This window comes from Chanodichthys erythropterus, chromosome 22 (genome assembly GCF_024489055.1).
Source record: "Chanodichthys erythropterus isolate Z2021 chromosome 22, ASM2448905v1, whole genome shotgun sequence".
In the NCBI taxonomy this organism is placed as follows: domain Eukaryota; kingdom Metazoa; phylum Chordata; class Actinopteri; order Cypriniformes; family Xenocyprididae; genus Chanodichthys; species Chanodichthys erythropterus.
Genome location: NC_090242.1, coordinates 33,202,846 through 33,224,403, shown reverse-complemented (window position 1 = coordinate 33,224,403; position 21,558 = coordinate 33,202,846). Strand labels below are relative to the sequence as shown.

The following is a 21,558-nucleotide window of genomic DNA, read 5'->3' as shown; positions in this document are numbered from 1 at the left end:
GTAAAACAGACCCCGTCCCGCACCTCATGGGTAAAACAGACCCCGTCCCGCATTTGAGGGGTAAACAGACCCCGTCCCGCACCTCATGGGTAAAACAGACCCCGTCCCGCACCTCATGGGTAAAACAGACCCCGTCCCGCATTTGAGGGGTAAACAGACCCCGTCCCGCACCTCACGGGTAAAACAGACCCCGTCCCGCACCTCATGGGTAAAACAGACCCCGTCCCGCACCTCATGGGTAAAACAGACCCCGTCCCGCACCTCACGGGTAAAACAGACCCCGTCCCGCACTTGACGGGTAAAACAGACCCCGTCCCACACTTCACGGGTAAAACAGACCCCGTCCCGCACTTCACGGGTAAAACAGACCCCGTCCCGCACCTCACGGGTAAAACAGACCCCCAGAAATTTGATATGTAGTATATATCATTTTACATGACTATATGAATATAATGTATATCTAACTTTATGTATAGAGCTTTGTGATAATATAGTTAACATTGTGACAATATAAACAATTTTCTCAAATTGAATATTTCAAATTCAAATTCAATTTGCTTTATTGGCATGACATATTTAGGTACATATTGCCAAAGCATTGCATAAAGCAAAACAAAATCAAACAAACATACAAACAAGAACATATATAAAATGCATTCATATATATATATATATATATATATATATATATATATATATATATATATATATATATATATATATATATATATATATATATATATATATATATATATATATATATATATATATATATACATATATATCTATACACATATTGATAGTAGTATAATATGGATGTGTTCACTCAGTACCTCTTAGTTTGTGGCAATTATAAATATATTGTGCTATTAAAGTGGAAGAAGGTCCTTCACTAAGTAATATTTTCAGTTTGTCAGTTTCATGGAGTGACTGGAACTCCGGGATAATATGCTGTATTTGACAGTACAGTGACTCTCTTAAGGTTGTGTATTTATCACAGTGGAGGAGGAAGTGTGCCTCCGTCTCAACTGCCCCTGATCTACATTCATTACAGACTCGATCTTCTTTGGGTAACCATGTCTTCTTGTTTCGCCCTCTTTCTATGGCCAGCTGGTGGTCACTAAGTCTGTACTTGGTTAATAAATTCCTGTGTGTTGTATTTCTGACAGAGGTGAGATATTCAGCCAAACTGTATTCTCTGTTTAAACTGAGATAACACAGGAGACGACTTTGCTCTTTCGTTTGCTCTTTCCAGTGCTGCATGTATGCTTTTTTCTCTTTACTCATAATTTCTTTAATTCTTGCATGATTTTCAGGGACAGTGATTTTGAACGCTTTGTTTGTCATTTCTGACACCATTGCACACAGATGACTTTTCTGAGCACTCAGTTCTTGTGTTTTTAATGCTTTAAAATGAAGTGTGTGTCTTCAGGACTAGATTTTAAGTGTATCCAGAACTTTAAAGCTCTTTTTTTAATCATTAAATTGAGGGGAAGACGGCCTAGTTCTGCCCTACAGGCGTTATTAGGTGTATTTCTGTGGACATGAAGGATGCTTCTACAGAACTCTACATGTAGACCTTCTAAAGGATGTTTGTCCCAAACCTTATGGCTGTAGTTACTCGCTGGACCCCAGATCTCACTTCCATATGAGGCAATGGGCAGTATCACACTATCAAAGATCTTTGTCCAAATTCTGATTGGAATGTTTATTTTGAATAATTTAGTTTGTATGGAATGCATTGCTCTGCGGGCTTTTATAAGTAATGTTTTAATAGCCAAAGTGAAATTTCCAGTGGGTGTTAAAACCAAACCAAGATAATTATATTGTAAAGAGTGCTGAAGAGTGGTGTTGTTTACAGTAAATGCATGTTTATGTTCAAGATTTCTGTTTTTTTTTTTCTGAAATATCATAATCTTAGTTTTCTGGATGTTGACTTCTAAGGCCCAGTCATGGCAGTATTTAGTTAAAATGTCTAGGTGGTTCTGGAGACATTCCGCCGTTTTAGATAGAATTAGTAAGTCGTCTGCATACAGTAAATATTTGACTTCTGTGTCAAATAGTTGCAGTCCTGGACTCTCTGATTGGTCCAGTAGATCTGCCAATTCATTAATATAAATGTTAAATAAATTATGTCTAATAATTGTTACCTCTCTCTCTCTCTCTCTCTCTCTCTCTCTCTCTCTCTCTCTCTCTCTCTCTCTCTCTCTCTCTCTCTCTCTCTCTCTCTCTCTCTCTCTCTCTCTCTCTCTCTCTCTCTCTCTCTCTCTCTCTCTCTCTCTCTGTCTTTCTCTATATATGTCTCACTCTCTCTTTCTCAGTGGACAGAAGACTGCAGTGATAAGATTGATGGGAGCTGGTCGTCCTCACGGGGCAGGGGCTCGTCCAAACCAGTGAGTTTTGCATGTGTGTGTATGTGCATCTGCAACTATTCTGTAACACCCTGTCCAAACCAGACACAAGTTGCTCATCAAAAGTAGAACTAGATGGGTTACACAAGTATTTCTAGTCAAAGTATTTCTAGTTCTCATTCAGAAATGTCAGACAAATGTCAATTTGTAACAAAACTTGTTGCCATAAGGGGAGCTATATAGTAAAAAAAAAAAAAAAAAAGTTTTTACATTTTGCAAAAGCTTTGTATTTCCCTGACAAACTTGCATTTAATTGTAAAAAAAGTTTATTTCTTGAGAGAATGCAAACCTTTTGCAAGCCAATGCAATCGCAAATATATAATGTAATTTTTACTCCCAATTTTATGGTCTCTGTTCAATATGTGCATGTGAGTCAGTTTCTAGTCAGTTATCTCTTTCATCCCAAGTACTGTCGATTAGTTTGAGAATTGTGTTAAGGAAAGGCCCGTTCACACCAAGAAAGATTACAATAGCCCAGTCATTAGTGACACTGGAGCAGACCAAAGCTGTCAGCCATATGGTTAATTTGTGTGTATATTAAATATTAAAGACGATACACGACACACGTGAGAAGGTTAGATGCACTGCTGTGTGCTGCATGTGTGTTGTGTGTACTGCGTGTGTTCTTTTACAGTGATCTGTGCGTGTGAGAGAGAGCATTGTGAATGACACAGTGCCAGTATTGTGCTCTGAGGTCACTCCGATGAGGTCACTGAACGTTCACTGTGGTGATGTCACGTTCTTCAGTGCTGCTTTCAAGTGTTCTGCACATGCTCAGTAGCGTCTGATGAACGTTGCATGTTTTGATTGAACTGAAATCTAATTTGACTCACTGTCAGCATTTGTGTGTGTTTGTGGTATGTTTGATCAGCGGCCTGATTTCTTTTGATATTTCCTAAATAGTTGTTTTCCCAAATTGCAGAGTTTTCCTTTTCTGTGAAGTTTTCATTTAGTTATTTTAATCTGATTTTTTTTTTAATCCAATTCAGTTTATTTTTATTTTTTCTGTTTAATTTTTAGTTGTACTTTCAGCATTTTTGAGTTTCTAAAGTTATTGTAAAATGTGAGAAACTCAAAGTGTGGGAACATGTTGCTCAAGCTGCTACTTTGTGCTTATTTTTGTTATTTTATTTAATTTGCAGTCATTAAAAATTTATTTTAGTTCATTTTGTTTCTAATGTTAGTTTTTTTTTTTTTTTTTCAGCCAATGAAAATGTTTTATATTTTTATTTAATTATAATATTAATAATACTAATTATTATGATTATAGCAATACTGATATATAATCACAAACTTTTGGCTAAATTGTGCAGCCCTACAAACAAGCACAACAAACCTGGATTTTTTTTAAAATGCATTTTAAATTGCAAATGGTCTGCTTGAAAATTGTTGCTTTTTAACTCTTTTACTAACTTTTTTTTTATTATTATTATTATCATTTTTTTATTATAAAGTTGCCAGTCACCACCAGGATTTGTGATCATTTTCACAAAACTTTTATGGCCCCCAGAATATTTTGCTGTATGTAATATCTGAACAATATTCATTGTTGTACGAATATTTTAAACAAAAAGCTGAGAAAATCACAGATTCTGTACTCTTTCAGAAGATGTGTAATAGCGCCCCCTACCTTATAACAGTGAAACATGGATTTTTTTGCATCATAAATGATGGAAAAGTCTGTCAATGGTGGCGAAAGAGTTAAATGTATCCTGTAGATGTTGGATGATGTAGTAAATTTATCCCGGTTAACAGATATATCTGAATGAATCTTCTCTCTCAGGATGATTGGGAGCACAGCAGTAATGGCAGCACCGGCTCTAGACCCAGTTCAGGTTCTCGACCTGGTTCTGGTTCTAGATCAGGCAGCAGAGGACGAAACAACCAGTTCAGAGCTCCAGCGAAGGTGAGATTAAATAATATATACGCATTGATGCCATCAGGAAAAAATGTTTTTCAACCTTTTTAAACTTTCACAATGGACTGTGTGTTTTGCATTTGGACTGTGTGTGTTTTAGAATGGAAATAAGGACTGTTCTTTGGACATCCTGGGGACGGACATTTGGGCTGCAAACCTGGACTGTCACGGGTGAGATTCACACACATATACGAGTGATCAATCTATGTAAATAATGACATATCATAGTAGGGCTGCACGATTAACCAAAATCGCGATAAGTAAAGAAATATATATATGTGTGCTGTGTTCATTTACACATAAGTGCGGCACTGTGTTCATTTACACATGATCAGTGCTTGATGCAGTGTTTTCAGTGTTTCAGAGCAGCTCGGTTCTGAGTTTGAGTCTCTTATAATGTACATTTAAAAACACAACATGCACCAATCTTATTCTCATTCTTGTAATGGGAAGTGCTTATAAACCGTCTGTTTTCAACAAGAGAGAAGTTTAAAGGCTGACTAAATTCAATGTGTTTATGTACGTTCCACTGAAACAGGAAGACAGGGTGGGGCATATCAAACAGCCCCTCTTCTTTTTTTAAAATAGCCAATGGCGTTTCATTTAGATCACAGCTCGGCCAGAGTCTGCGGTGATGTCATGAAAATCCGTGATCCATTATTAGTGGCAGTGAGAGACTGTCGTTTTGAATGCTTTTATCTCCTAAATGCAAATTTTGACATTGTTTTGGAACTCACCAGCTTATTCACATAACCTTTAAGGCTAACAAATTCATACTAAAAGCTGAAAAACTTTGATTTAAGGGGGACTGCAGTTTGATGAGTCATTCCACGAAACCGGTACGATTTGGACTTACACATTTTTAGATTTTTTTACCAAAATGTATTACTTTTCTGAACATATTTAACTTACAGAAAAACATATTTTCTCATCCCAAATTCCTATTATTATTATTATTGGTCATTATTTTAAGTTATAGACACTATGGAAGCTCTCTAAATATTATTATAAAATGTATTTGTGATAAAATCAACATTTTCCTATTAATCAGATGTCCATCACACTAATTCAGTAATTGCAAATATAAAAGTTACATAAAATCTCACACTTTTGCTACTAAAGCCTGAAATGGCACTTTTTGTGACAGCAACCTCATCATTTTTGACTTAAGGCTTAACTTCAGAAATTGAACTAAAATCATATTCTTATGATTACTCTGAACATTTCAGACAGAGTTCAACTAACTTTAAATTACTTTTTCACAAACTTAAAGTAATAATACTAAAAATGTAGGTGTGACGGGGTTGTGATTTATTTATTTATTTATTTATTTATTTATTTTGCCCAAATTGGACACTGCTCTAAATCTCATGAATAAATGGAGAGCGCATGACATGCATGATGTTAAGAAATCATGAATAATGTTGAAATAACAAAGATAGTTTTCACAAGTAATAGTTTTCTATCTTTAATTGATGTAACGGGGTTGAGTCGTTAAGCTTGACAAACACAATTTCACAACATAATTTAGTTATAATTATTAAAGAAGGTGGTAACTTGCCTGTGTCTGCTCACAATGTTGCTCAGAAGACTTCTATGATGTCACTTCCTGTTAATGATGTCACATAAGTATCAGTTCATTATGGTTTGTGTAACGGGGTTGAGGGGTTACTGAGGCACAGAACTAAATGATGTGATTTTAATGAATAATCATGAATTTACTTAGAAAAAAACATTACCAGCAAAAAAGCACAGATGGATATTTTAGGAATGGCAAAATGAATGGACTTTTTTCTCATTTTATTATTCATATCCCAAGTACACTTTCATAGAAGCCCTTGAGGGACGTGACAAAATAGGTGGTGTCTACTGAAAAAAACAAAATAATTTCTAATATGAAGATAAAATGTGTGTCATGCTTTTAAAGATTATTAAAACAGACATTTCAATTAATACAAAAAGCTTTTAAAAATATATTTTGGTGACCCAATAGATAAAATACACTGAAAAAGGTCAGAGGGACTCTAATTGTACCGCTTTCGTGGAACGACTCTGATGGTTTAACGAGAAATGATGACAGCCATAAATATTAGTATTTTTTAAAATTACATTTTTATCAGAAAAACTGCAATTCGATCCCCAAACCGTGCAGCTCTACTATACTATAATACATACTATAGTGTGACTATAGAAACAGCTCATTTACCTTGCTTAGGGAATCGAATAAATCAGCCTGTGATTGGTCGATCCAGGCTAAGTCAGTATTTTCAGCGGTCAGTGAATATTTTCATCTCCTCTGGTTTTTCTGCTTGTGCTTTGAGTGCTGACTCACAGTCTAATTTTAAACTCGTCATGGCTAAATTTAATTAAATAGGCCGTCACCTCCACCTTCAGGCCTCTCTCTATCTATCTCTACAGTCTAGATATTCGTACTTGAGCTGTGTGTAAACATCAGTGTTGAAGTCAGCATCAAATAAAAACTGACCCTATTTATTTTCTAATTGGGCTCGATCCATCAGTGTAGCTTAAGAAAACCTCTTTTCTGCTGATGCAAACTAAGTCCAAACCACATCCTGATGGATAGAATCAAAATATTTCTTATTGAACATCCCGTTTCACTCAGAAATGTCTAATGTCAAAAGTTTGGGGTTGATTACATCTTTTTAATGTTTTGAAAGAAGTCTCTTCTGCTCATCAAGGCTCATTAATTTGATCAAAAACGCAGTAAAAACAGTAATATTGTGGAATATTATTACTGTTTGAACATGTTTTAAAATGTAATTTATTCCTGTGATCAAAGCTGAATTTTCAGCATCATTATTGCAGTCTTCAGTGTCACATGATCCTACAGAAATCATTCTAATATCCTGATTTGCTGCTCAAGAAACATTTAGTTTTTGCACACAGGCTGCAGATGCTTGAATTCAGAGTTACGCCACTATAATTAATTCAGAGCTCCAATAACACCTTAAAAACAAGCTCTGAGTTTGTCTTAACTTATTTTGTCAGGTTTAATGAAGAAAAAGACAAAGTGCCTGGGCTAATTAGCGTCTCCAGAGAGACTTTAGCATATAGGTGTGTCATTTTTATTGTTTTGATTGGTTTGTGTTCGCAGAGGCGCCACGTGGGACATGCAGCCTGAGAAACTGGATTTCTCACAGTTTCACAGGAGGGCGTACAGAGGGACACCAAAACACCTCCCACACATCGACAGAGAAGGGTGAGAGAGACGTTAGCCTCAGTAACACTGACCTGAGATCAGACACACAGTCTGAATCATTTCACATTAATGCCGGCGGTGCCACAGCACTTGTACTCACACTTACATTTGTTTAATTTGTATGTAAATCTGCATGTGAGGGAGATTTTAATGTTGCTTAAAGGAGCTTCAGTATTGTGCTCTGATGGGGTGTGGCCGTGTGTTTGTGCGGCGCCGCTCTGCTCCTTGCTGACCTCTGCTGGACGAATGCTGTCAGTGGGAAATGGATACATTGAGGGAATTCAACTGTATCATGTTTGATTCACACATTTCTAAGGCCTCTAAATGATCAAACCTTGCTGAAAAACCTGTTGCACACAATCTGCTACATGCCTTCAGTCGTACTGATAGTTTAGACTTTTTTAGCAAGTAAAAGATATTTTAGTAGAATTGTAGGTTTTGGTTCATGTGTTTTTGCTGTGAAATCTTTACTGTTATGAATATCACATTGATTTATATTAAAAGCATCAGAATTTCATCTTAATTTTTGGACATTTAAATATCAGCATCTGCACCAAATCACATTTTTGCTCAGTTTGGGCCTCTGAAAAAAATAAGGTGTTTTTTTTTTTTCTTTTTTTTTGAGCTCCATATTCTCACTTAATCATATATTATGAGCCATAAAAGCCTCATGTATCAAATACGATGCTGATTTTTTTATATTTTATTGATTAATTAATTGAATTTTCCGCATATTATTTTATATGTCAGGCTTTACAGGGTTAAATGTAATTCTCTGGTTTAATTAATTAGTATGAAAGCTTAAACATACAAGTTTTATTACCCAGAAAGCATCATTATACATAAGACAGAGTCTCTGTCTGTCTGTTCACAGAATGATAAAGGGCAAATTCGATGATGATGATGATGATGGTATTGACCTGGACAACATGGAGAAATTCCTGCCCGGCCTGCCGGTAAGAAACTGTTCCTTTTTTCCTGATAGCAGACAAACTGAAGGATGAATATTAGAGTACATTTGTTTTAGAAGATCGCCCTCTGGTGTTGAGACACTGAAACATGTTTCATTTTAACTGATCCAACACTGACATCTAGTGGTGAAGTTACAATATGACAGTGTGTGTGATTTTACTGGGGTTCCTGCAGGATTTGACTGGTGTAGGATGGTCATTTCTGCACAGTACTGTGGTTTTTACACGAAGGATATAAAATTATGCTGTTTTAAAATGATTAATTCTAAGGTGAATTTTAGTAATTTAGCTTCATACTAACATGCAAATTAGTATCTGCATTTTTATGAACTGCTGCATCAGTGTTGCATTCTTTACCAAAACTACAGCAGGAGAAAGAGAGCATGATGATAAAATCATCTTTCAAAACAAACAAAGATAAATTGACGTGATTGCATTGTTGACCAGGGTTATTATAATTAACTAAAACGCGGGTATGATACCATTGACAGGCGACTCCTCCCACGTCCCGGAGCCTTGGTTAAAATTGCAATTTTCTTACGATTTACAAATAGTTTTGGGATATTGTAAGTACTCAAGTGAACAATATATAACACTGGCCTAGTGGTTTTTGGATATTTTACTGCAAAAATCTTACATATTGCACCTTTAAAACACATTAATTCATGTCTTTCTTTCTTTCTTTCTTTCTTTCTTCACTAAATGTAAAGCTTATGACACTTTCAAATTTTCATACAGCTTTGTCAAGCCAACATCAAAGTTTGTCTACAAATTTAGTTAATCTAGTTTAACTTGATATACTAAAATAACAATATATATTGACAAAAACAACAAAATTACTAAAACTTTTTAAATTAATAGAAAATAGAAAATATATAAAAATAAAAACTAAAAAAAAAATGAAAACCGCAATAGAATCTCATTGATAGTAAAATAGAGTGTAGTTGTTTCTCTTCTCCTGCTCGATGATCAGTGGAGTGACGCTATCTAGTGCCTTCATGAGGACATCGCCAATAAACAGCCCTTCTTTCTTTCTTTCTTTCTTTCTTTCTTTCTTTCTTTCTTTCTTTCTTTCTTTCTTTCTTTCTTTCTTTCTTTCTTTCTTTTTACTTCTGTCTGTCTTTCTTTTTCTTTCCCTGTCTCTTTCTTTCTTTCTTTCTTTCTTTCTTTTTACTTCTGTCTGTCTCCTTTCTTTCTTTCTTTCTTTCTTTCTTTCTTTTTACTTCTGTCTGTCTCCTTTCTTTCTTTCTTTCTTTCTTTCTTTCTTTTTACTTACTATGTCTGGCTGCCGGTGAGTTTTTTTATCTTCCCAGCCGGATGTTGGTAGTGTGCCAGTGGCAGGTCAAAGGTCGTCTGCGGGCACGGACGTGTGTGTGTGTGTTACGCAGTGCTGGCAGACAGGGTGGAGTGTGTGTGATGCCAGCCATTGTTCTTACTCAAGTGGTCTGCTGTCTTTCTCCTTGTTCTCTGTGATTTAGTGGTAATTTACTGGGTGAACGTTGTTGGGTGTTAAAATTGGAGCGCAGACAAAAATTAGTTGAGTAAACTTCTAATAGAGGTACATGGGAAACCATAGCAAATATCATTTGTGTTCCTGTTTTCTCCAGCAGCAATAGAATTAAAAATGCGGGTTAAATAAAGATATATAAAGAAGAGAAAGATGAATATACTCACCCCAAACTTGTGAATGGTAGTGAAAATGACATACATTTATACATAATTAATTCGATTTATAATGATAATCATTACGGAAAATCATCACCATAGTCCATACCACAGTGTGAGGAAAACAGATGTCAGCCAATCACAACAGAGCTCATTTGCATACATGACTGACAGATGTTTATAATAAGTTTGAGTTGAAGAATCTTCACCTGTCAGAGTCATGTGAAATTATTGGCATGAACAATATATTTCTGTCATACACATCATGTGTCCCGTCTCTAATCCACACCGTGTGTGTGTGTGTCAGGTGAGTGATTTTGAAGTGTAGCTCTATTGTTTGTCACCTGATCCACAATATCTGCCAGATACAAATGCCTTGACACACACACACACACACACACACACACTTTATCTGAATGTTTGGCTGGTGTGTTTATATTGTTGTCCTGTTTGTTTGTTGTGTATGTGTGTGTCATTGTGAGCGGATGTTTCTTTGCATTGTGAACTTTTATTGTCTTTAATACAGAGCTGAAGGAAATGATACCCTGTCTGTGTGTGTTTTATCACGTTCACTCTTCCCATTATTCCCACAAAATTAGCTCCATTTCCAATAAGGTCAGAGTCAGTCTGTCTGTTTCCGTCTAGATGGAGGGGTGTGTGTGTGTGTGTGTGTGTGTGTGTGTGTGTGTGTGTGTGTGTGTGTGTGCGTTTACTTAACTGTACTTTAACCCAGACATTAGTTCAATCAAATAGCACTGTACAATAAAGTCTCAATTGTTAGCATTAGTTACTGCATTAGTTAACATAAACTAACAATGAGCAATAAATACTTTACAGCATTTATTAATATTTGTTAATGTTAGTTAATGAAAATACAGTTGTCAATCTCACATTGAGGACTAAAGGTAAAATGATTTGTGTGTGTGTGTGTGTGTTAACTGTACTTCAACTCTGTAGTTAAATCAGTAACACTTTACAATAAGGTCTCAAATGTTAATGCTTCAGTTAATATAAATTAACGATGAGCATTTATTAATCTTTGTATGTGTATCATGTCAGTCTTTATTCTAAGTGAAAGCACTAATTTCATGTTTTTGTGCATCATATGTTTTGACTCGTATACTGTGTGTGTGTGTGTGTGTGTGTGTGTGTGTGTGTGTGTGTGTGGCGGTCTGTCTGTGATGGGTCAGATATTGTAGACGTGTCTAGTTCCTGCAGAACAAAAGGCCTCTGGCGGGCCAGACACTGAGCGCTCGCTCCCCAGAGCTACGTGCAGCCCGACAGGACCAGAGAGAGAGCGAGACCCCGGCAGCTCTGACAGAGAACAATAAGGAGGTCAGACACCCCCTCCCTTTCCTGTGATTGTCAACCAGACGACACACAGCTCTTACCTGCTCGCTCTCACTCTCTCTCTCCGTCGTAACGCTGGAATCAGGAGGTCAATGAGGGAATCTTGGATGTGGAATAGTCTGTTGGGAGTTGTGGAATTTGTGGGCGGATGCTAGTTGGCCAATTCAAGCGACTGTATGACGTGTCTTGTTACAAAACCATGGTGCTTTAAAGATGAAATACAGCTATTACTAGTACTATTATTCCACAGTGAGAGTATTAAAGTTTTGTGCATCGTCCTGTGTGCTGTTACTAAGCATCTGTTCCCTAGCAACTGCGTAGCAACTGCGTAGCAACTCCCTAGTAAACATCTAGAACAGTCTAGCAACCGCATAGCATTTCCATTGTGACCAATCCAAACAGCTTAACAAATGCTTAGTATTTGTGATCAACCAGATCACTCAAGTAACCACATAGCAACTCCCTGATGACCATGCCGAACAGCTTAGTAACTGCATAGCAACTTCCTGGTGACCAACTAGAACAGCCGGACAATTGCATAGCAATTCCCTAGTGACCAATCTGAACAGCCTAGAAACTGCATAGTAACTCCCTGGTGACAAACCAGAGCATCCTAGCAACCACATAGCAACTCCCTGTTGACCAAGCAGAACAGACAAGCAACTGCATAGTAACTCCCTGGTGACAAAACAAAACAGAACAGCCAAGCAACCTCATAGCAACTCCCTAGTGACCAAGCAAACAGCCAAACAACCTCATAGCACAACTCCCTGGTGACCAACTAGAAAAGCCAAGCAATTGCATAGCAATTCTCTGGTTACCTAGCAAAACAGCAAATCAACCTCATAGCAACTCCTGGTGACCAAGCAGAACAACCTAGCAACTACATAGTAACTCCCTGGTGACAAACCAGAGGATCCTAGCCACTGCATAGCAACTCCCTGGTGACCGCCAGAACAAGCTAGCAACCATATAGTAACATTCTGGAAACCACCCCGGATTCCCCATCAACTGCATAACAACTTCCTGGTGAGCAAGCAGAACAGCAAAGCAACCTCATAGCAATTCCCTGGTGACCAATCACAACAGCCTAGCAACCTCATAGCAACTCCCTGGTGACCAACTAGAACAGCCTAGCAACTGCATGGTAACTCCCTGGTGACCGCCAGAACAGGCTAGCAACCATATAGTAACATTCTGGAAACCACCCAGGATACCCTAGCAACGGCATGGTAACTCCCTGGTGACCACCAGAACAGCCTAGTAACTGCCTGGTTAAAAAACATTCTAGCAAGTGCATAGCTATGGTGAGCAAGCAGAACAGTCTCTCACAAATGCATAGCAACTCCCTGGTGACCAACCTAAACAGGGTAGCAACCTCATAGCAACTCCCTGGCGACCAACTAGAACAGCCTGGCAACGGCATAGCAACTCCTTGGTGACATACCAAATCTGCCTAACAGCCACATAGTTACTCTCTTGTGGACAACAAGAATAACATACCCAGAATATCCACCTAGGGTACCATAGCAACTGCATAGCAACATCCTGGCAACCGCTCACAGCATGGTAGCAACTGCATAACAATGTGTTAAAAAATGTCTATGTAGAATTATTATATGAATTATTATGATTATTAATCTAAAAATGTAGTAATCTACTTTCCTAGTTGTTTCCCAGTTCAGAAAGGTGCGTTTGAGTGCTGAGGTTTTTGTGTGAGATCATGTTGGGGATTTTACCTCCAGTAATTGTGCCTGGGAGAGCGATGATGTCTGTCCCCTCAGTGTTGAGTTACCCGGCAACCAGACCAACACAGACACTGCAGACGGGTCCAAAAGAACGTAAAGCTCGTCTGAAACCACACGCTGGTGTAAACGCAACTGTCAGTGTCTGACATCCGTTTATAGACACTGGAAGAGATTGTGTTCTACATTTTACTAGTCTTATTTGGGGGAAGGGTGGATAAAGATTTCAGGAGTTGAGGAATTATTCACATCTTAAATAAGAATTTTCTTGGATTATGCAGCAAAAAAATCTGGAATTTTTTTTGTCTTAGTGTCCAATAATAACCCTGACCGCTTGAACTCTCTCCATATATCCAAAATCTGGATTTTAAAACATTTTAAACTGTGATTTCCAGGCCTGTAAAAGTAATGGAAATTAACTTCTAAATTGTCATATAAAATATTTTTCCTCATCATGCTTATTAAAAACTCATTGTCTAGAAACTGCTGTTCGTGCTTTTTTTTAATAGCTTTTTTAAAAAATATTTTCAGTTTCATTTATAATGGTTATGATTTTTACATTAAAGGTGTCCAAGAATGCTTTTTCACAAGATGTAATATAAGTCTAAGGTGTCCCCTGAATGTGTCTGTGAAGTTTCATCTCAAAATACCCCATAGATTTTTTTTTTAAAAAATTTTTAACTGCCTATTTTGGGGCATCATTAACTATACACTGATTTTGGCAGCGCGCCGCCCCTTTAATTCGCCTGCTCCCTGCCACACGAGCTCTCGACTATATTACAGCGCATTTACAGAGTTCACACAGCTAATATAACCCTCAAATGGATCTTTACAAGATGTTCGTCATGCATGCTGTATGCATGCTTCGAATTATGTGAGTAAAGTATTTATTTTGATGTTTACGTTTGATTCTGTATGAGTTTGAGGCTATGCTCTGTGGCTAACGGCTAATGCTACACTGTTGGAGAGATTTATAAAGAATGAAGTTGTGTTTATGAATTATACAGACTGCAAGTGTTTAATAATGAAAATAGCAACGGCTCTTGTCTCTGTGAATACAGTAAGAAACGATGGTAACTTTAACCACATTTAACAGTACATTAGCAACATGCTAACGAAACTATCACTAAATATCACTAAAAATATCATGATATCATGGATCACGTCAGTTATTATTGCTCCATCTGCCATTTTTCGCTGTTGTCCTTGCTTGCTTACCTTGTCTGTGCACAGATCCAGACGTTAATACTGCCTTTCCTTGTCTAATGCCTTGAACATGGGCTGGCATATGCAAATATTGGGGTCGTACATATTAATGATCCCGACTGTAAGGTAACAGTCTGTGTTATGTTGAGATCCGCATGTTTTCCAGAAGTCTTTTAAACAAATGAGATTTACATAAGGAGGAGGAAGCAATGGAGTTTGAAACTCAGTGTATGTCTTTTCCATGTACTGAACTCTTGTTATTTATCTATGCCGAGGTACATTCAAATTTTGATTCTAGGGCACCTTTAATGCCCAGTCTTTATTAAGTATGGGGAGGAGGAGACATTTGATTGACACCGTAACCACGACGCTAAGTTCTAACAGTTACATCATCATTACCTCATCATTGTATCTCTGTGCAGACCAATCAGGTCAGAGAGGGAGGAGTTCTCGTTAGCCGCTCTGTGAACATGGATAAGTTTACGTTTTTTTATTAAATTAAATTTGATGTGCTTTTGACATTGTTTTCTATTGATTAAATTATTCTATTTTTATCGATCTTCATTTTTTATTTCAGTGTTAGTCTTAGGGTTAGTCAAAAGGTGTGGGAACCCAGTTTCTCATTCCCTCCTTTTCTTTCTCTTTGGGAAACGTTTTTTTGTGTGCTGTATGTGTGTGTCAGCCGCAGTATGTGAGTGTGTACAGTTAATATGCTTCGATTGGAAGGCGTCCATTGTCTCTCTCTCTGGTCATGGTCGCATGCCAAGTGTTCGGCACTTTGACTGATGGTTCATTGTCTTCCTAATTCCACCCCGCTAGCGGCACAGGAATTCCTGTGTCACTTTCCCTCTTGGAATTCCGCATCATCATCCGGAATGTCGTGACACCGACTCGTGAACAGGAAAAGGGTCACGTTAATACCAGAGGTGACGGCTTCAGTCATCCTGCAATAGTGATGCTAACAAAGAACTGTCTCTGTCCAGTGAACGCTAAGTTTAGAATCACAGGCTCATAGGAACAGATCTCACACGGGACGCTCCGGCTTTGTTCAGGCAGCCTGCAAATATCAGATATTTTTGGTGTATCCGTGCATTATATCCGTTTGTTTTTGTTGTCTGAATTGCAAAAGAAAATGCATGAAATTAAGGTGCTCCAAATCAGCAAATCAGGATTATTATCGTTAATTAAAACTATTACTTCAATTTCTCTATAAGGAAATGTATTGTGCATGATAACTTAAAAACTTATAAAACTATAAACCTGCATTATTTCAGATTATTTTTTAACAGCGGAATTTGGTGAAAAACTACATTGCCCATGATGCTGTATTCCACCAATCAGAGTAAATGCAATCGAGTATTATGCTCTCAAAATACTGAATTGTTTGTATATATTTGCATATTTTGCAATATACTTAAAATATATTGTTTTTATAGATATAATCAACATTTGTAAATTAGATTTCACCATTGATTTTAATTAGATTATGCTGTTCGCAATGCTTCATGGGATTGTAGTTCTTTTCCTCGCGAAAACCATTTACAGTCTTGTACCTTTTTGTCTTTTTGTCAGGTTTTCAAAAACTTTTTAGCTTCAAATCAAAGTTTGTAGTGTTGCGATTTAACTCACAACAGCGCAGGAAATCAGCTAGATCCTGTAAACATGGTTCTTGGCTGGTGTCTAGACAATTTATGGACTAGTTTAAATACTAAGTGGGTTCAAGAAAAAGCACTTTCCTAGGAATCATTTGAAATCAGCAGTTTGAATTATTTGCAGATGTTCCCAGCGGTATGTTCACCGTTTTTAATTCCACATTCAATTTCAGGGTTTAAAAGCTGCTGGAGTGTAATATTAAAGACCTGTAGTGCCTCTCTGGCTAATCTTTCTGAAATTTGTTCCGCTCGGATTGTTTAAATCAGAGGATGTAATATTCTCTCTGTCACGGTTCGTCAGCGTCCTCTGACGGGAAACGTCCTCACTCTCTTCAGGTTAATGTCTTAATCCATGGCGTTTTCAATTCCATAACCCTCTAATATCATCTGCGGCAGGAAAAGTTCATGTTCTTTCTGCGAGGGAAGATTTAGTGTCATTTTCTTGGCAGAGTGAATGTAGAGCTGTGTCGTTCTGCGGGTAGATCTCGTTAGCTGTGATGATTCTAGGGCCGGTGTTAATTGTCATCCAACCCACCCTGTCCAATCTGAACTCCCTTGGACCACTAAACAGACCCCTAAACGAAAGCTACAAGAGAAAGTGAAACGTCTTTGTTATATATATATATATATATATATATATATATATATATATATATATATATATATATATATATATATATATATATATATATATATATATTTCATTGTTCATGAGTCTCTTGTTTGTCCTGAGTAGTTAAACTGATCTCTGTTCTTCAGAAAAATCCTCCAGGTCCTGCTAATCCTTCAGTTTTCGAGGATTTTTTGCATATTTGAACCCTTTCCAGCAGTGACTGTGTGATTTTGAGATCCATCTTTTCACATTGAAGACAATTGAGGGACACAAACACAACTATTAAAAAAGGTTCAAACATTCACTGATGCTCCAGAAGGAAACACGATGCATTAAGAGCTGGGGGGGTGAAAACTTTTGAACAGGATGAAGATGTCACAATTTTTCTTATTTTGTTTTAATATCTTTTTTTTTTTTTTTTTTCATTTAGTACTGCCCTTCGGAAGCAACAGAAGATACTTGCATGTTTCCCAGAAGACAAATTAAGTTCAATATTCCATGATCTTCAAATTCAAAAGTTTTCACCCCCCAACTCTTAATGCATCGTGTTTCCTTCTGGAGCATCATGTATATTGTATATATTTTTATATATATATTTATAAATAAATAAATAAATATATATATATATATCTTCATTTATATTAAATTATATTAATGAAATATATGTATTATATGTATATGCATTTATTATTCATATATCGGTTATTCATGTATATATGACATCTGTTTTCCATATATATGCATGCATATATACATGGTCAAATAATATCACAAATTCACATTTTATTTAACCTTGCATACAGTAACACCCTGTTTTCTTTCTGTCTTATTTAAACCGTATTCATTTTATTATTCAAAAAATACTGTATTTCTATTTATTATTATACGTTTTATTATTATTTTAGGCAATGCAACAGAAAGTACTATACTGTAGTCAATGTAATGTCCTGTATGGGGGTTTTTACATGATATGGGGAGGAAACATTTGATTGACACCGTCACCATGATGCTGAGTTCTCACGGTTACATCATTATCACTGTATCTCTGTGGAGACCAATCAGGTCAGAGTGGGAGGAGTCCTTGTTAGCCGCTCTGTGAACATGGATTCCATTGTGACCTTTGACCTCTGGAATGTGGCAGCATGCATACGTTTCCTGCCGCGGGCGAATCACTCGCCTTCCCACCCTCCGCAGTCACGTCTGCATGCTGACCAACAATCCTACCGCCCTTGAGTCAAAGGTCACACTCAGCAGGGACGTGCCGAACCGTGTGTGTGTGCGTGTCTGTGTGTCACAGGCTTTGATCTATCACAGGACACACACTCATTCGTATTGTTTCACATTTAATAAAAACAAAGAACTCTTATTTAAAATAAACCGAAGGTCTCCTCCCTGCGGCTCAACTGCTATCCTTTATTCTGCAATAATTATTCATCACATACCTGTTCGGATGCTTGTGTTTTTGGCTGTACTGTATGTATTTTAAATTACATCTCAGTTCAAGCAAAACTTGATTTCTTTAGACTTCCTTTAAAGAATTATTATAGTTTTTTTTTGCACAAGAATAATAATTGAGGACTTTAATCATGGCAAACGAAAACTCGTGCCTCGCTTTCCTTCATTTCACGCTTGTGTAAATATTGACATATTTAGGCGCTTTGAAGTCTGAATGTGTTTCGTGTGGTTGCGATTATCATCTGGAGAACATTAGAGCGGAGACGTCCAACTTGTGACATCCTGCAGGACTGCAACAGTAGCTCCACACACACACACACACACACACACACACACTGAAGATAAATGGAGGTTTGAGGACCCACCTCTCTCAGCCACGGAGGAAGCCCCTCATGAATTTAGAAACTCAGACTTGATGGATTCTGATGGGGCGAAACCCAAAATGGCAGCCGTAACCTCACAAGTCTTTCCGTTGTCTCTATGGCTGCATTCACAATCCTGTTCTGTTGTTTTCCACGGACATCTGGCACAGATCAGATCTTGTTGCTTGCTTGTAAACAGCAAAGCGCTTATTAGATGAGACATTTTGGTATCTGATATTGGCCGCTTTTAAATATGGACATCTGAGATACATCTAAACTCTCATCATATCCAATTCTCCTCTGAATTCAAGATTTTCGGCATGTGAAAAATGTTATGTAAGGTGGGACTTGGTTTTAGCCATGGGTAATCATTGCTGAACTGTCAAGTTATTTCTCATTATTGTCATGCAAATATAAAATATAAGACAAAATATATGCACTGCTTTTCAAAAGTTGAGAATAATACATTGTTTTGATGTTTTTGAAATCATTTGTGAAGGATCATGTGACACTGAAAACTGAAGTAATGATGCTGAAAATTAGGGATGCACCGATATGAAAATTTATAACCAATAATTCTTTATATTTGAAAGCAGATAACCGATATATTGGCCGATAAATCTAAATTAACATTTTTTTAAAGATAATTTTTGAGAGCCTGATTATAAAATCAAAAGTTTGACCATTAAAAGTCATGTCCCAAACACACAATTATAATGTTCTCATTATAATATTATGTAGTTTATATGACAGACTTGTGCTGCACATGTTGCACTTAACTGTATTTTTCTTTTTGAAGTGATTTCAATTATATTTCAAGCAATTCAAAACCATCATGGTGGACAGTGCACATCTGAAGTGTCTCAGCTGAAGGAAATAATCCATCATTCATCAGCTTTAATATATCAGCCAAATTTTCCTCTTTATTTTTCCGAAACATTTGACCCGTAGTATTGTTTTTAAAAAAATGCATTATAGTTGTATTTGCTGCACAACGTGTAATATTTACAAATATTGTTATATTACAGTTTTGAAAATAATATAATGAATTAAATTGCTTAGATGCATTAAGGAGAGTTTCTGGCAAAATGTGCTTAATTATCATGATGAAATAGGATTTTTGGCTTGTGTAGTTTGGGAATTTATAAATGTTCATTTTTGCATTTGCATGTCAAGTTGTTCATTACAATAACCCTTTCTTGACCTTAACATGTAAAAGAGAGGCAAGATTATTTTTCAAACATTCACTGTTTGTGTTTCTGCAGAAGAAAGTAAGTCATACTGGTTTGAAACATCATGAGAGTGATTCAATGATGACAGTTTTTTTTTTATTTCTCAATGAATTTTCAGCAGTTTTCACTTCAGGATGGGTCAGTTGAGGTCCTGCCAGATCTTTGACATAGCGTTTTATCATTATAAATGCAACCAGAGGCTTATTTTATTAAGTTTCAGTTGTTTTTTTTTAATAAATGTGATGGCTGGAGACTTTCTGTGTCCGACTTTGGCTGGGTTTCTGTGTGGGGGCGGGGTTAAGCGTTAGAAGCCCTTATTACCGAGCCCACAAGGAAAAGCAGCCAATTACACTAATCTCCCGCCACATCTGTGTCCAATCAGAGACAGCCAATCAGCATACAGTGGTTTTGGCTTCAGAAACGCAGAGGGGTTAGAAACAGAAACCCTGAAGACCGTGTGTGTGTGTGTGTGCGCGCGCTGCTACTGCAGCTCAGAGCACAAGAATGTTCCATTATGCTGTTAAATGGAAGGTTGTCAGAGTTTAGGGTTTTATTACCCATCATGCACCAGTACTTGTTTCCCAGATCTGGCCGATAAACTTTGGCATTTTAACCTCCTGCTGTACCCAAGAGAAACCCTCTATCTTATCTTCAGTTAATGGTACTGTAAATGTTGGGGTTCTCTTGTGTTTGTAGATAATGTTCATAGTCATACTGCAGACTGACCTCTGAAGTCACATACACAAAATGATCTTCATTCAGATCTTCATGACGTATTTTCATGTGAAACAATGTTAAGAATAATGAAGGGTGGGACTTGATTCTAAACATCTGTATTTGATTTAATTGAATTGCTCCAATGTCAAGTAACGGATATTTGACAATTTAATGTCATTACTTTAATGTAAAAAGCCATTTTGTATAAATAGAACCAGGATGCATGTGTGTGTAAAAAAAAAAAAAAAAAATTATGTATACATAATGTATGTGTGTGTGTGTGTATATATATATATGTGTGTGTGTCAATGTATATGTATGTATGTATGTGTGTGTGTGTGTGTGTGTGTGTGTGTATATGTGTATTTTGTGTATATATATATATATATATATATACACACAAAAATATTCCATTCTGGTTGTATTTATTGTATAAAATTATTTTTTGTTAAAAAATATATATATTACATAGCAATTATGAAAATCGGCATTATAAATTATGAGAATTTAAAAAAAATTAAATGTTTTGATGAGTTTCTGGGAAAATGTGCTTAATTATCATGAAAATAATATTGCTATTTTAATAATATTCTAAAATAAAATTAATCTTTAAAAAACTATGCAAAATATAATATCTTTTTTATTTATTTTGGTTGTGAGATTCACTTATATATAAATTGTAAAGATATCTTTTGTTTGTTTGCATTTCTCATGTCTGTTCTGGTTTGTTCTCTCTCTCTATCTGCAGGTTTTTCCTCCTCTGCCTAATGAAGCTGAGATCGCACACACTAAAAAACTGTTTCGACGCCGCAGAAACGACCGCCGGTGAGTCACTCCGTCTTAAAACACGGCACCACAGAGACGACATGACCTTCTCGTTGCGTTCAGAGCGTTACGTTACTGTCGGACCAGTTGTTTAGCGCAAACGTTGAGCACTGACGTTGGACTCGTAAAGCAGAAAACACACCAGCTCACACTTTCCACACGTGTCACATTTGAATGTAATGAGAGCGTCAGCCGGTGTGTTTGTGTTGTGTTTGG

At 36.8% G+C, this 21,558-nt stretch overlaps 1 protein-coding gene across 2 annotated transcripts in view; it reads left to right on the top strand.

Annotated features, from left to right (window-relative positions):
• Positions 1-21,558, top strand: part of ctif (CBP80/20-dependent translation initiation factor) — a 78,319-nt gene that overhangs the window by 19,666 nt on the left and 37,095 nt on the right. For both annotated transcript variants that reach the window (XM_067374983.1, XM_067374984.1), the window contains exons 3-8: positions 2,322-2,393; positions 4,195-4,317; positions 4,430-4,500; positions 7,445-7,549; positions 8,424-8,505; positions 21,266-21,342. In XM_067374983.1, the coding sequence (XP_067231084.1) occupies positions 2,322-2,393; positions 4,195-4,317; positions 4,430-4,500; positions 7,445-7,549; positions 8,424-8,505; positions 21,266-21,342 (530 nt within the window). The remainder of the gene's footprint in view (positions 1-2,321; positions 2,394-4,194; positions 4,318-4,429; positions 4,501-7,444; positions 7,550-8,423; positions 8,506-21,265; positions 21,343-21,558) is intronic.